Source organism: Aedes aegypti, chromosome 2, assembly GCF_002204515.2.
Source record: "Aedes aegypti strain LVP_AGWG chromosome 2, AaegL5.0 Primary Assembly, whole genome shotgun sequence".
Lineage (NCBI taxonomy): Eukaryota > Metazoa > Arthropoda > Insecta > Diptera > Culicidae > Aedes > Aedes aegypti.
Window position 1 is genome coordinate 240558169 of NC_035108.1, and position 16683 is coordinate 240574851.

Below are 16683 nucleotides of genomic sequence, written 5' to 3' on the forward strand. Positions count from 1 at the left end.
TTCCGGGAAAATAGGCCACTATAATTTTTTTGAATTTCACTTTTGGTCATGTATCCACGAGCTCTACCTCTGGTAAAAAATTCATGCAAATCGGAGAACCTCCGGCCCAAACCTGCCCGATAATTAAAAAAAATGCCCACTTATCACATCTTTTTGATTCAAAAGAATTGTTTGTTCAGTTTAACATTTCATGAAAATTAATACATATTTATACACAGTCTGGAGAAATGATCGCGAAAGTTCTTAAAATTTTCAAATTCAGTAATCAATACCGTGCAAAACGTAAGATGGATGTACCGGGCAAGTTCAAATAAGTTTTTGCAAGTTGGTTGATGATTTGGCAAGCTATCTGCGGTTATGTAAGAAAAAAAATGTTTTTTATCACTGGAATAACAAAATGGACAAGCTTGCAAAGAAAAGTGTCTTTAAAATAGAATTCCCCGTTCATTCAATTCAACATAGGTCCCGTGAGGTTCTAACCGGACTTAGCTAGCTGCCAACGCAAACCTGACGTCATAGAATAGTATGGATGGTATACCTATGGTATCAGCACAATAATGTCGATTTTAGTCGAAAAGTATCAAATACCAAATTGTCCATATATCTAATATAGATTGTTTGGTAAATAACCAAGCGTAAATCTAAGAAATAAGTCAAAATAATAGGAACACCGCATCGTTCAGATATTTTCTTGAAAAATGACAGATAATGCAGTCAATGATACTGTGCACGAATTCAATGGTGGAATTCGGCAAAAAGTTTGAAAACTCCATTGAAAAACTGAGAAATATTTTAAAACAATTAACTCATTACGCGTGGTAAAGATGGATAATATTTTTTCTAAATTTTGTTTTCTTGGAAGCTTGAAAATGCTACAAAATGATGTGCTAAGATTTTTTTACATTTTTTGCTAACTTACATTTAGTGCAAATGCAAACATTCTCGAAGCTTTCTTTATACCGCTTTATGCTGAGGAAATGCGCTGTAGGGGGGCATGGGGCAAGAGCGACACCCGGGGCAATAATGCCACCTTAAATTTCACGTAGTTCAAATAATTTTTTTGATGTTGAACTCAGGATAAGAATAAATTGAGTACTAATTGAGGGTGGTTACAGTTAAAAATGTTTAGTACAAAAAATTAGAAAAATGTTTTTAATTCACCAACGCGAAAAATGCGAAATATTATAAGTATGTAAGACTGGAAAACAAGGTTTGACTCCCAATAAATACAAAACATATTGGGTTTTTCGCACAGTATTGATGATTTTCAATTGTTTAATATAGCTGTGAGGATTTTTTTTTCGAAAAAGTCCTTTTTACATTAAGTTTTACGTATATAAAAACAGTATGTCTTATGGGGCAAGAGGGACACCGCAATTTTTTCATATAAAATCAAATGAACTTTTATTTTTCTTGTTTAATATTACATTGAATCAATGTTTCCTACTAAATAAAATCAAAATAAACCATTTTAGACATTCAAAATGGTTTCTGAAAATTTTTACTATTATTGTTACAGTCAAATAAGATGAGAACTTAATTAATTTCGTAAAATTACTTTTTAACTATAAGTCAACTTTTATCCCTCAGTTTTTATCTTTACTTACTCTAGAATTTATCGTTTAGGCGGGGAAATAATAATATAAAAAAGTTGTGGCATTTTGCTCTGGTGGCCTTCTTGCCCCATACGAGTGGCATTCTTGCCCCGTGCCTCGTTTAAAAACCTCATAAGAAGAGACATTTTCAAACATCTCAAATCATCATATGTTTCTTATAGTTTTGAAATCTATCGATAACATCATTTAGAACAAAAGGTGAGCTTGCCCCTACACTAGAATAATCTTCAAAAATTGTGCTAATCAACCATGATTTGAACCTATATATCTTAAGGTGTCCGTCTTCCCAAGAAACATTTGCCTATTTTATAATCATTTATTAGGCAATTTTTCACAACTACATACTGAATAGTTGCTTTATTATATTACTTTGCAGCTGCTACGCACACATTGTTCAAGCAAATCTGGCGAAATTATTAAGCTTCTTATCATTTGGTGACTGTAATCATATATTGTAATAATGTTTATTCAGGTTTCACTTTGCTTAATAAGGATTGATGATTTAACAACGCTAGTTTAACAAACTACATTATTGCAGTTTAATTCAGCATCACGTTTAACAACATTTTAATTATTTCCAAGTGAAGCCTTTGTTCAGGCGTTGTTCACACACATTTGGAGAAGTTATAAAGCGTATCGTTGTATATTGACTTTATTCTACAACTTCAAATTCGCTTTATAAGCATTCATCTCAGCTTTTATTCAACAGCCACAAAATTGATTGAAAACAAATAAATGATTAAAAATAGCTAACCTGCATACATAAGATGCAGTGTATACCTTTACCATGAATTAATAACCACACTTTTAATAATTACCTGAATACTGGATTCAATTTTTTTTTTTTTTTTTTTTTTAAATCTTTATTAGAGTGTATTTTAACGCACGAGGGCTAGTTCTACACTACTCTACTGGATTCAAACTCGAGACCTTCCCATCGTCAGCGGTATTACCTTGCCATCTGCGCCATCCTTGAATTCACATATCAGCCTTCCAGTGCACAATATAAACCTCTTGTAGCTGATTATTGATCATGCTTGAGCTTCTATTCAACAATAACTAATCAACACGTGCTATGCTGATCAACAACTGAATAAGCGCATTACATCTGCTGCTGTTCAGTACTGATGCGAGCTGAACTCAGTCGGCTATTTATAGCGCACAGTGAGAAAATTTATTTCAATGCCGGTCAAAAATAAAGTTTATTCACAAAGTAAAAACAGTCTGAAATGGTTAATCGAATTTCATAATAAGTTTTAACTTGTTAAAACTTTAATTGAATTGTTCATGTAACTATACTAAATTCATTTATTAAATGTATAATATTTCTATTAGGTTAATATGTTAATTATGTGTCGTCCTTTTTCCATCTATTAAACATTATACAAATATAAAATATATTTCAATCAATAATCCTATGTCAGAAGACTGATTCAAAATATTTTCTAAACATAATTGAATATTGTATTGAGAAAGCATCAGTTATTATTGTATCCAACATGTTTTTATATATTAGTTAGTTAGTGGCGAATTCGCCAAGGGCGAAAAGCCACTCAAATAAAAATAAATAATAATAATATTAGTAAGTTGAACATTGCAATATATTAGGAAAACAACGCAATTTTTAGATATTTTGTCCATTTTTCAAAAATTTGGCTATGGTGTGACCTCTTTTGTAAAGCTTCTTTGTTGCTGAACAATGTGTTTAGTAATCGTTATTTTGGAATTCTTTGGATGACCTGCTCGGATGATATATCTATGTTGTATTAGGATTTTATAAAATACCTATTCAGCTTTTAATCATGTTCATGTTAAACATGGAAACAGCTGAAGTGCGAAGCAACCAAGACGTTAGTTCGTCTCCTGTACATCTGTTTACACAACTATATTTGTTTGGTGGAATATTGGCTCTTTAATAGAAGGAAAAATGACTTGTTCAACTCATTAGTAAAACAATCTTGACAAGTCGGCAGAGATTCATTGGAGAAGTTTAATAAGTGTTGATTCTACTATTATTCATTCCAATGCAAAATGTTGAACATTGACTTAAATTTGGATCTAAATACCATCTTCTCAGCTCTTTGTAGGGCATTTTTTCAGCTGTCACCATTATTCATCAATAATTAACTATGTATGTTTATTTGCGACACTTGACTGTAAGTTAGGTAATCACTTTCATGTAACTATTGTTGAATTATTATTTATACTTCGATTATCATTAAAAATGTTATGATTAGTAACTTTTTCCGATATCAATAACGTCGCAGATGATGATCACTATACATTTGGAAAATTTAAATTTTGATATTTTTAATCCAATGTGATTCGAACTTTACCCTCGTTGATCCATTACGTCGCTATTACGTCCATTACGTTAATCCATCCATCGCATACACGTCTTGGATTTGATTTGAAAAAACATTTGAAACATTTGAAAATAACATAAAAATACATAATATGTTTAGCTTGAATAAGAGCATACTCATATACTGTTATTCACATTGTTTATAAGTTTTACTAATCATGCTGGTCAACATTTTAAGTATTAGACACTGAAACTTTTGTACGATTTGTTGTTAATCAAATGTTCAATATGCTACTAAAATGATGGCTACAACCTATAGAAGCTTTTAATCAGTCAATTGTTAAACTTCTTATGTGTTGTAGAACAAAAGCTACTATATTTGCATTTTCGGAGGTTTATTCCGCTCTTATTCAAAACACAAACTGCAAGTGGAATAACAGCTTTTTTATAAGCGGAAATTAATTTTATTCAATTAATGATTCAGCTGAAAATTTGTTCAGCAATGGTTGCTGCTATGCAGCTTGTATTAAACACGTAAGTATCTTAAAAGCTACCAATTGTTTCTTGGGTTGCCCCCAGCCCCCCTACATGAAAACGAAAGCTTTTAAGCGATGTTTTACTAACAAATCTGGCAAATCTATTCAGCTATTTTAAGCTGTGTTGGCAGCTCTTATGCATGCCGATCATTGCTTTGTCTCGACTGTTATAGGACACGTAGTTGTATAACATCTTAGGAAGCCACTTTTTCAACCAAATGTCGAGAAATTTGTATACAGCTTCCCCGTATTATCGATTAAATATAGCGGCATGTAATGCTGCCAAACCATCAACAAATAAAGCACCTGTCACCGTTCGGGATCGAACTCACGATCTTAGTATTGTATATATATAAGGCAAAGAAAATACCGTAAAACGGGGTATCTTTGATATTATGCGGGTAATCGAGAACATTTGAAGCTTTACATACAAATATTAAAAATTGACACGATTTTATCATTTTCGAAACGCTTACAAACATCTGTTCTACGGTCATTATTTTATATAATTTTGAATAGTTGGTCACTTATCTTTGACAGCCTTGTTATCATAAAACTTGAATATGGTCTCAAATCTCTTCGCGAAAAGCATTTTCACAAACTAGGACCATTTTTGTAATCTAAGTCAGAAATATGGAAAATTAAGAAACTGGTACTGTTGCCGAAGCCAGGAGAACCGCCCGTGGATCAAAAATCATATAGGCCTATATGTTTACTAAATACACTCGGTAAACTCTTGGAACGAGTTATCCTCAGCATGGTGATGAAATGCACAGAGAACGAGAACGGGCAATGGCTATCAGAAAGGCAGTTTGGATTCTGGAAAGGACGATCGATGGTGGACACAGCGGATAACAGCGCTAGCTGGGAGGTCATTGCCACAGCGCTGCACAGAATATGGGTTCCCGACTACTTGTGCCAGATTTTGAAGAGCTACAGTCATCTCTCCCTTACTCGATATTGAAGGTATCATCGAGTTAGGGAGGTATCGAGTTACAGAACACAAAACCAGTGCAACTGCGATCTAAGGGACCATCAAGTAAGCCATGAAAACCAACTTTTACTATGATTCTCTAACTCGATATCGAGATACGGAATATCGAGTAAGGGAGAGTTAACTGTACTTCCAAAACCGTGTACTGAGGCATGAGACCGACGACGGCTCGAAGAAGTTAAGAATAACGGCTGGAGTCCTACAAGGTTCCATACTGGGACCAACGCTGTGGAATGCGATGTACTACGGGGTCCTATCGCTGGAGCTACCCAAGGGGTTCGAGATTGTCGGCTTCGCCGATGGCGTCGTCCTAACGGTAATAAGTGAGACGCAGGAGGAAGTAGAAATGCTGGCAACGGAGGCAATTGGTCTAGTCGAAGATTGGATGGAGGAAGTCAAGCTGAAGATAGCCCACCACAAAACGGAGGTGCTACTATTTAGCAACTGCAAAGCAGTCATGTACGGTGAGATCACTGTCGGGAGGCATGCCATAACATCACAGCGAAAGCTGAAACACTTGGGCGTAAAGCTAGACGATCAGATGAACTTCAACAGTCACGTCGATTATGCATGCAAGAAGGAGGCGAAGGCGAACAATGCGCTCACAAGTCTTAAGGCCCAAACGCAATGACAGCGGAACGGCAACGGAAAGCGGAACCGGTTCGCCAGTATGAACTATAATATGCTAGTCGACTCAGTGTTGGTTCACTTTCATTCATTGACAGCTCAGTCGAGATGGTGTGATTCATGCTGGCGAACCGGTTCCGCATTCCGTTGCCGTTCCGCTATCATTGCGTTGGAGCCTTTATGCCCAACATAGGTGGTCCTAGAAGCAGTAAGAGGCGTCTTCTGGCAGTCGTATCAACATCGCTACTAAGATACGGTGCGCCAGCTTGGGGCGCGGCGCTACAGACCAAGCGGAATCGGGATAAGTTAACCAGCACGTTCCGACTCATCACCATGCGAGTGGTGAGCGCGTACAGTGAGTAGTGCGAGCGTATCTGGGCTGACTTCGACACTCTACCGGCCAACAACGGAGTATGAACAACGCGTAACGTTACCGATTTCGGGAGATATTCCTCCGTCGAAACTAAACCGAGAAGTATCGATCACGACGAACCACCGGCTTTGGGCCGTCGGGGCGCTTGCGAACCGGAAGTCACCCCTCAACCGGAATCGCAAGACCGACCTCGGCATCCAACCGGTCCGCCCGTAGAGCATGACAAGCAGAGAAAGACAAGCGCACTAACAAAACACAGAAAAAGTCTCACATAGCCCAGGCGTGTGGCCGGCCCCAAAATGTAAGTGACGTTGAAGAGACAAATTGCAGCCAGATCGAATAGAGCAAGAGGTGACGAAAAGGCATAGAGGCATCAACAAGCCCTCTGCCTCCTGAAGTAATACCATGAGGTAGTTGCAGGGGGACATCGGACTTCTAGCCCAAGCCAAAGAAAAGTGGCGTGGTATAGAGTTGTTTTCCCCTTTTTTCTCTGTTACCGCACTCGAGAAGTGCATCCGCAGTAGACCGTTAAGACCACAGAGACTAAACCCCATGTGCTCCCCAGGTAGCCGGGTTAGGTGAAACTTTCTAACTTTGCTAGAAGTGCAAAGATTCTATAAAAAAAACTTACGGTACCCTCCGGAATAGAAGATTTTGCAACAACTTTCACACAACATATGAGAAACACCATTTAAATAAATACACTGTTACTAGAACATGTTTTCGTTGTTGTATAAGGTTCCTTTCAGCTTATTGCAACTTGCTTGTAACAAACAAACTTCTAGTAGTCAAATATGCATCTTTTACGCAACAAGGATGAAACTTCTTGAGATGATAGCATTGAAACGTAACTAGAATGCAATGAACTCAAGTTGCGAAGGCTTCAAATGAAAATATGTACTTTGAAATATAACGTTAAAATCTGCATTTTGGAGAAGTTTCAAGAGTTTGTTCGAAATGTTACTGGACACATCTTGATACACTTGACTTCATTGCATGCAGAAAACTTTTACATGGGGCCTTCCTTAGCCGAGTGGTTAGAGTCCGCGGCTACAAAGCAAAGCCATGCTGAAGGTGTCTGGGTTCGATTCCCGGTCGGTCCAGGATCTTTTCGTAATGGAAATTTCCTTGACTTCTCCTTTCAGTTAATAACTGTGGAAGTGCTCATAAGAACACTAAGCTGAGAAGCAGGCTTTATCCCAGTGATGGCGTTGATGCAAAGAAGAAGAAGAAAAGATTTGCAGCAAATCTCCTCGTTTCAATAATGTTAATCATCCAACACGGGATTAAATGCAAGTTAATTGGAACAGTAGTGGAACTTTATGAGCTTTTGATATAAATATGCAATGGAACTAGTACACGGTAAGATACAGATGCTTTCATTGAGACATCTTTCAATCGTCTTTTGGGAAGTTTGGCATTTCGCGTGCTACTTGGAAAGGAATCAACCAGATGATCACATTGGATTAAAAATATCAAAATTTAAATTTTCTTAATGTAGTGATCATCATCTGCGACGTTATTGATATCGGAAAAAGTTACTAATCATAACATTTTTAATAATAATCGAAGTATAAATAATAATTTAAAAATAGTTACATGAAAGTGGTTACCCAACTTACAGTCAAGTGTCACAAATAAACATACATAGTTAATTATTGTTGAATAATGGTGACAGCTGAAAAAATGCCCTACAAAGAGCTGAGAAGATGGTATTTAGATCCAAATTTAAGTCAATGTTCAACATTTTTCATTGGAATGAATAATAGTAGAATCAACACTTATTAAACTTCTCCAAAGAATCTCTGCCGACTTGTCAAGATTGTTTTACTAATGAGTTGAACAATTCATTTTTCCTTCTATTAAAGAGCCAATATTCCACCAAACAAATATAATTGTGTAAACAGATGTACAGGAGACGAACTAGCGTTTTGGTTGCTTCGCACTTCAGCTGTTTCCATGTTTAACATGAACATGATTAAAAGCTGAATAGGTATTTTATAAAATCCTAATACAACATAGATATATCATCCGAGCAGGTCATCCAAAGAAGTCCAAAATAACGATTACTAAACACATTGTTCAGCAACAAAGAAGCCTTACAAAAGAGGTCACACCATAGCCAAATTTTTTAAAAATGGACAAAATATCTAAAAATTGCGTTGTATTCCTAATGTATTGCAATGTTCAACTTACTAATATTATTATTGTTTATCTTTATTTGAGTGGCTTTTCGCCTTTGGCGAATTCGCCACTAACTTACTAATATATAAAAACATGTTGGATACAATAATAACTGATGCTTTCTCAATACAATATTCAATTATGCGTAGAAAATATTTTGAATCAGTCTTCTGACATAGGATTATTGAAATATATTTTATATTTGTATAATGTTTAATAGATGGAAAAAGTACGACAAACAATTAAATATTAACCTAGTAGAAATATTATACATTTAATAAATGAATTTTAGTATAGTTAAATGAACAATTCAATTAAAGCTTTAACAAGTTTAAACTTATTATGAAATTCGATTAATCATTTCAGACTGTTTTTACTTTGTGAATAAACTTTATTTTTGACCAGCATTGAAATAAATTTTCTCACTGTGCGCTATAAATAGCCGACTGAGTTCAGCTCGCATCAGTACTGAACAGCAGCAGAAGTAATGCGCTTATTCAGTTGTTGATCAGCATAGCACGTGTTGATTAGTTATTGTTGAATAGAAGCTCAAGCATGATCAATAATCAGCTACAAGAGGTTTATATTGGGCACTGGAAGGCTGATATATGAGTTCAAGGATGGCGCAGATGGCAAGGTATACCGCTGACGATGGGAAGGTCTCGAGTTTGAATCCAGTATTCAGGTAATTATTAAAAGTGTGGTTATTAATTCATGGTAAAGGTATACACTGCATTTGATCAATACAGTGTTAGCTGTTTTTAGTCATTTATTTGTTTTCAATCAATTTTGTGGCAGTTGAATAAAAGCTGAGATGAATGCTTATAAAGCGATTTTGAAGTTGTAGAATAAAGTCAATATACAACGACACGCTTTATAACTTCTCCAAATTTGTGTGAACAACGCCTGAACAAAGGCTTCACTTGGATATAATTAAAATGTTGTTAAACATGATGCTGAATTAAACTGCAATAATGTAGTTTGTTAAACTAGCGTTGTTAAATCATCAATCCTTATTAAGCTAAGTGAAACCTGAATAAACATCATTACAATATATGATTACAGTCACTAAATGATAAGAAGCTTAATAATTTCGCCATATTTGCTTGAACAATGTGTGCGTAGCAGCTGCAAAGTAATATAATAAAGCAACTATTCAGTATGTAGTTGTGAAAAATTGCTTAATAAATGATTATAAAATAGGCAAATGTTTCTTGGGCAGAATCTGTCCAGAAACAATTTCTATTGTATATCCCAAGTAACCAAACAGCACTTGAATTCACACGCAGGGCTGCTAATATAGTGCTATTATTTAGCTGGCATGCTTTATATAATAGCCGTATAATAGCCCTAAAGCATAAGCATTGACGACCGTACAATTCGTAGTTGCTACTCCGTTGATCGGAATAATCAAAATTGTACAGGGAACCAACAGATGCAGCTATCATCTTCAATGTACAATTTCGAGAACTCCAAACTTAGTAATACCAATAACGGCACTGGTCACGTCCTTACGGTCATCGGGGAGGGGAAGGAATTTTATTGTGACACCCATTGCTACTAGAGACCGAGATCACCTCTGCATCTCCATGGTTTTGACAGGAAGGAGTTTTGTTAGGGTTCAAAAGCTACATGATCAGGATTCACCTTGGTAAGTGATGCGATTCATGTAGCCTCAATTAAAAAAAACATTCAATTATTATCAATTATTCAAAGGTCATTTTTAGTAATTATAAAAGTAGAAGTACATACAAGAACAAGTACATCTATCTATTTTTTTTGTAAAACAGGAATAAGGGCTTATGCTGACACTTATATTGACGAACCATTCATAGTTATAAATATCTAAGATAAGACCGGACAGGACAGTACAAAAATGAAACCAATTGCCTGTCAAAAAAGACCACTTCTCATTGGTGGTTTTGACAAAGGCCTACTTTCACATTGTTGAATTGGATTGCAGCATGGCACATTGTTGCTAGCTCGGCCGTGTAGCTAGTTCATTGGTTAGAATTTTTATCAAAAGTTTAGAAATTTTCAATGAAATCTTTTTAGTTTCAAATCTATTCATATTCGATGCTAAGTTCAAAGCATGTGCTCCTACAATGTTGAAATAAATAAAAAATACCTAATTGAGACCAATATACTGGAAATTGTGGCAATACTCTCTAAAATATCGAAACCTATGCTTTAAAAAATATAGCATCCTCTTTTGCACTAAATGAATGAAGCGTGCAAGAAACAATCTAATTATGAGCCTTGATTTTTGAATTTGTTCCGAAGATTTGTTCAAAAAGGATAACAACTGGGTAACACTGGCTTTTGTATCGTCAAGGTTAACAACTGAAAAACAACGGGGCAGTCTTAGTTGAGCTGTCACGTCTTGTCCTAGATAAATATAACATTGAACATAATGTAGATTTTAATCTCAACCACTCGCGCGCACGGTCTGCTGCAATCTCAATAGCCGTATAATAGCCCTAAAAGCCCAAAATGCGAATTAGCGGGCTAGTGGTTACCTGGGATGCTCTACAAAAATTGGGTTGGTTTACACTTCCACTCTCATCCTACAAAGCACGCTACATACTTAAACGTTAAAAGAACTGCGCGAAAACGCGATGTCGTTTCACAATGGAGTAGTTTTTGATCATTTGGTCTCGTCACTTGCTCCTGTGGAGGCGGTAATGTGATCAGGATTTATCGTGTTACCCGTCGCTCGGGTAGCGCGGTGGAATAGTAGTCCGAATTCGATATATCATGGATTGCATCACCAACCAAAAGTGACTCCAAGACCTTAACCCGATAACCCAATGTCCTTCCTGTAACAACCGTTGAGATGCAGAAGATTCTTCGGTTTCTAGTAACAATGGTTGTCTAACTAACATTCCTCCCCTGCCCCCGATGACCGTAAAGACGTGGTCGGCGCCGTTATTAACTTTTAAATTTTAATTAAAAAAATGCTGTATATATAAATGCAGTCTGCGTTCTGGTTGACAAAATAAACAAACTGGATACAGCTTAAATGTCTGTATTAGACCATTACAGTTTATTAAACTTGAAATTTTCTCGTATCTTAAGCTTTGACCAAGTCTCAAGAGATCTATTACAAACCATGTCTAGGTAGGATTATAGCAAATTTTACATACAAAGGTATCGACTGTGATAATTATATTTTGAATTTGTTTATCGGCATATCGGTCTATTTTGCTCGAAGTAAGAGGGAGCATGGAGAAGAAAGCAATGAATACTAGATGGATAGGTACCGTAAGGGAACGGCGAGAGAAATAGGGTCCCAAAGCCCTGTCCCAATTATAGTGCCAAACGCTTCAGTTTAGGCCAAAAACAAATGTTTACTCAATTTTTTAATGTTTTTCGTTTGTTTAAGCCCAAAAAACATTTTTTATGTATTCTTGAAATTTTGTCCCACCCCTTGGCTTTAACTCAAATTTTGTGTGTAGTCTGTTTTCCGTGTCCCTTCCGAAATGTCAAATAGGAACAACCCCAGTGTTAAAACTAAAACCCCTGTGGTGTTTTTGTCGACTAAGCAAACGTCAAACATGATCAAAAGTGTCAAGGTTCATTTATGGACCCAATTTTTAAATTAAAGTTTGAACATGATATAGCCGTTATTTGAGCGGGAAAAATTGCTAATGTAGTTGTAGTAACATGCTCTTTCGTGTAAATAAATAAAAACAAGATTTCATTCAACATTTTAGGACCCCATGGGATTAGATGTTGAAGAGAGCATACCATATGAAACAGTATTACTTGAAACGTCCTTCCTTGTGGCTAACGTCCCCTATGGGAACGGCTTGGTGTGTTTTTAGAATGACACTACCAAGACAGGCTGTCACAGGCACAAGGAAGAACGTTTCAAGTAATACTGTTTCATATGGTATGCCCTCTTCAACATCTAATTCAATTTCTCTCGTCGTTCCCTTACGGTACCTATCCATCTAGTATTCATTGCTTTCTTCTTCATGCTCCCTCTTACTTCGATATGCCGATAAACAAATTCAAATTATTGCAATTATTTGACAGATTGGGTTTTCACGAACTTGGGCATGATTCTCGTTCTTCTGGATGAAAAGCTAGGGTAGTACTTTCATGAAATGTTGAGTAGGATCCTCAAAGAATCTTTTGCATGATTCCATAAAATCCTTTTCAGTATTACTGTACAAATTTTTTACATAATGCAAATTGAATTTGTTTTAAGGACTGTTCATTTTATAAAGTGAGTGTCCATGCTATACCATGTTTATGCTATATCTTTTTTATTTATTGATAAAATCTAAATCAGTTTTCTGTACATCGTTCAACTATTATTCTACAATGCTATGAAAATAAAAGAACTTAGAGAATGCTCTTGGTTGGAGAGCTAAATAGTTTTTCCGATAACTCCTAAGAAAAGCTGTTCGTCAAAGTTTAACATTATTTTTCGCAAAACAAAAATCCTATTTTTTATGAACAAATTATATGTAGGTATTCTTTACTATTCTAATAAAGGTATAGCTTTAAAAAAATCAATTATGTGCCACCATTCTTTGACATTAGGTAACTTTAGTGAATTACCAATTTATGCTCAAATTTGCTGATACACCATCCTTTCACTCCCAGCAAAAGAGAAAAGTAAAAAGCGTGTTCAAAACTATTTTGGTTAACTTAAGAAACTATATTTATACAAACGAGAGCTAAATCGTGCGTTTAAACCATAATCTTAAGTACAATTTTTACTGTTTCTGGTAGTTTTATTGAAAAGTCTCATACTTTTAAAATCGTGTATGCAACGCATATTTATCGATCTACAGCAAATTGTAAATGGTTTTCTCCAAATGTTTCAATTGGTTAACTCAGGATAACATATTAAGAAAATAATATGTGGAAAATTAAATCGATTTTATTACAGCAGTGTTGCCAATTTTGATTATTGTCAATGTATTTTGAAAGGTCTTTTAAGAATAAAGCAATTGTGTTTCTATTGTGCTTTAAATGTGACGTGGGGACTAAATAAGTAACTTTATGAAGGCGTAAGTTATTTATCATATTAATACTATATTAGGACTTCCGTCAGGACATACTATTAACCAAAAAATTCTACTCATAACAGTTCCCTTCAAATTTAAAATATTTTTCTCTACAATATATAGGGGAAAAATGATTTTATTATATGTGTAAAATTATTGTTCCAAATATAACTTGGGTTTTTCCATCAGGCTTCTGACTGATGATCCTTTCGAAGAACAAGCCTTTTTTGAAAATAAAAAATATAAATTGTCGACTTTTCCAGCCAATTTATAACAATCATTGATTTTGATAACCTCGAAAAATCGACCGTTCTAATCGTTGTTCTATATTCGTGTGAAATTTAATTATTTTGGAGAATTTTTATTATCACAACATTGTACAATACTAGTCGAACGATGTGCAGAAAACCGATTGAAATTTCATTGATAAATTAAAAAGATACAGCATGCACAAGGTGTCCGCTTTATAAAATGAACAATCCTTAGTATTTTGAGCAATATTTTTGAGGATTCTAATAAACGAATCTTGGATCCTGAAAAAAAAACAGATGGGGACTCTAAAAGGAAACATAAGTCAAGGCAGGATTCTTATATCGTATTCGTTTTTAAAAATTGGGTCGGTGATCAACACATAACAAATCAACGTCAAGCGAATTGTAGTTCGGTCGAACCTGAATCGGGTTGGGGTTAAAACTGTGATTCAGAACGGGTTTCACCAGTTCAATTCGACATTAGTCTAGATTCTGAACACAAGTTTAACAGAATCCTGGGCTAGAGTTATACAAAATTCTAAAAAGATATATAATTCATTTGGACCAAATTTTTTTTGAGTTTTTTTTTCGAATATAGTTTGTTTACCATTTGATTTTTGTTCGATTTACGAACATAATTCCTCGTGCACATCAAATTTGTTTCGTTACACGTTTTCGCTTGAGATTGGGCACGTCGTTCAACAATACCTCAGAACACCTTCAGGAGTTCATATGTTTTTTTCTTGAATTCTTCAGAATTAACAATAACAATACCTACATATATTCGAAAACAACAAGGGACATGAATGTTTAGAAAAGCAGTGCAGCTTTAGTAATCTAGATACTTTTACAAGATCGTTTAAAAACCTCCACATATTCATACAAGACAAGTCCAGAACTTCCTTAAAAATAATAATAGTTCTTTAGAAGCTCATATTGAAATTCTTTTGAGCGTGCCTCCAAGTTATTATTCTTGAATACACAGTCTTACAGTAATTTCTGAAATGATTTGTTTTCTGCAAAAAAAAATCTGAGGAATTGCCTTCTAGATAGATCTAGATTCCATGTATCCTTTAAGCGGTGCATTTGAACTTTGATTCTTCGTTTCTAATATGAGAACAGCTAAAATTTACATGCACCAATAACCGAGATACAATAAGTCTTTGATAAGATTCACGTGAACAAAACAATAGACACCGCTGGATGCAATGATTGGCATACAATCGATTCTAAAACGGTAAACTGCTGTCGCTCACTGCTCTGCAGAGAGGCTGGTGATCAATCTGCCATAATAAAACACGGTGGCGAAAGTTATCTATAAGGCGCGGTATCACCCATCGGTAACATGTTCCTAAACGCGTGTTTAACATCACCAGTGTTTGGTTATCTGTCGGATATTTCTAATCTGCTTTGATGGCGCTTTGATGATGAGATACTTACTGTTGAGCCTTTGTAGCGAGTTGTACTTGTAGGTATGGTAGTAGGCGACATGATCGGCTGGCGCGCCATTTTTATTACTTCTTTGGGTTTTGGCCATGGTTGCTTGGATGATTTCCTTCAGGATTTTGCTTGATTCACGTGTTATTTCACTTCATATATTCAGCAGACAGATTACACAGAAACGGTTGCATCTAGTATTCCACGAACGTTGGGCGTACAAAATCCGTTGCCATCGCGTTTAGCACTGATCGAGCTCGTGAACTCCCATGGGCTGTCGGACTGATACCCGTTAGGTTTACCAGCACGGTCCTTTTTTCTTGTTGTGTTTTAATCTTTTGAATGAAAGACAAATGTTTGCCGTTCGTACAAATCTTTTCAAGACACTTGAGCGCCCAGTAAAAGAAAGCATGCACTGTCTAGCGCTCGCTTTCTGGCATAAATAAATTACTCTACTAGGGAGATGGCGATAACGATGCACTGATACCGTGTGTAAGGGTATACTTCCAAGAGTTTCTACCGAAAGTGCGCCATGGGATTACTCGATGTCACCTCCTACAGATGTCGATTGATTCTGCCCTACAGGCAACTAACTAACTAACTGCCGAACTACCTGTACGGCCAACGCGACCTAAACTGTCCAGAAGATGAGAATATCTCTCAGCCAAGAGTGGTTATCGCGCCAAATACAAAGCAATCATTAGCGGGCACTTTTGATAAACAGAAACCGTTTATTGGAATATGATTACCTACATGTACATCACACAATCATCACGCCAAACATTCGACTTAGTCTAGCTGATAAAATTTTATTGCTTGGGCCATCCTAGCAGGCGGGGGATGGTCGTCGTTAGCCTTTGAGAAAGATTTGGTCGAAATAGACAGGAAGCAATAACTTCTAACCGCAATGCAACAACGGTCAGGGTCCACGCTATTATTCTATATTTTGTTTTGGTTCTTCTGACCACTCTACACTAAACAAGCGCGCGGTAACGACCCGACACGTGCTACGCGCAAACTGTTGTGTCTATGAATTCGACAAAAGACATCTGAACGCGTTCGAGTAGGGTTGAAAGATGATCACTAATCTGTTAAATATTGTAAACAACCTTGGAGCAGAACCGGAACAGAGTAAAACATTCGTTGAACTCGCTTTCTTGTGTTGGTTTGGTATTACATTACTGGTGGAATACGCGGCGCGTGTATGCCACTGAATACTTAATTTGTTTTACATTTATTTTTACAAAGATAGCTAAATAAATAGCTTTTCCAGTCATACATATATGAAAACCGGAACTGATCCCGTTGACGTTGCAACCTAATACAAAACAAGTGT

The 16683-nt window shown here is 35.9% G+C and overlaps 1 protein-coding gene across 1 annotated transcript in view; it reads right to left on the reverse strand.

Moving 5' to 3' along the window:
- Positions 1-16370, reverse strand: part of LOC5577721 — a 32152-nt gene extending 15782 nt beyond the window's left edge. The window contains exon 1 of the mRNA XM_011495415.2: positions 15351-16370. Within this exon, the coding sequence (XP_011493717.1) occupies positions 15351-15447 (97 nt within the window). The 5' untranslated portion in view covers positions 15448-16370. The remainder of the gene's footprint in view (positions 1-15350) is intronic.
- Positions 16371-16683: the final 313 nt, after the last annotated feature.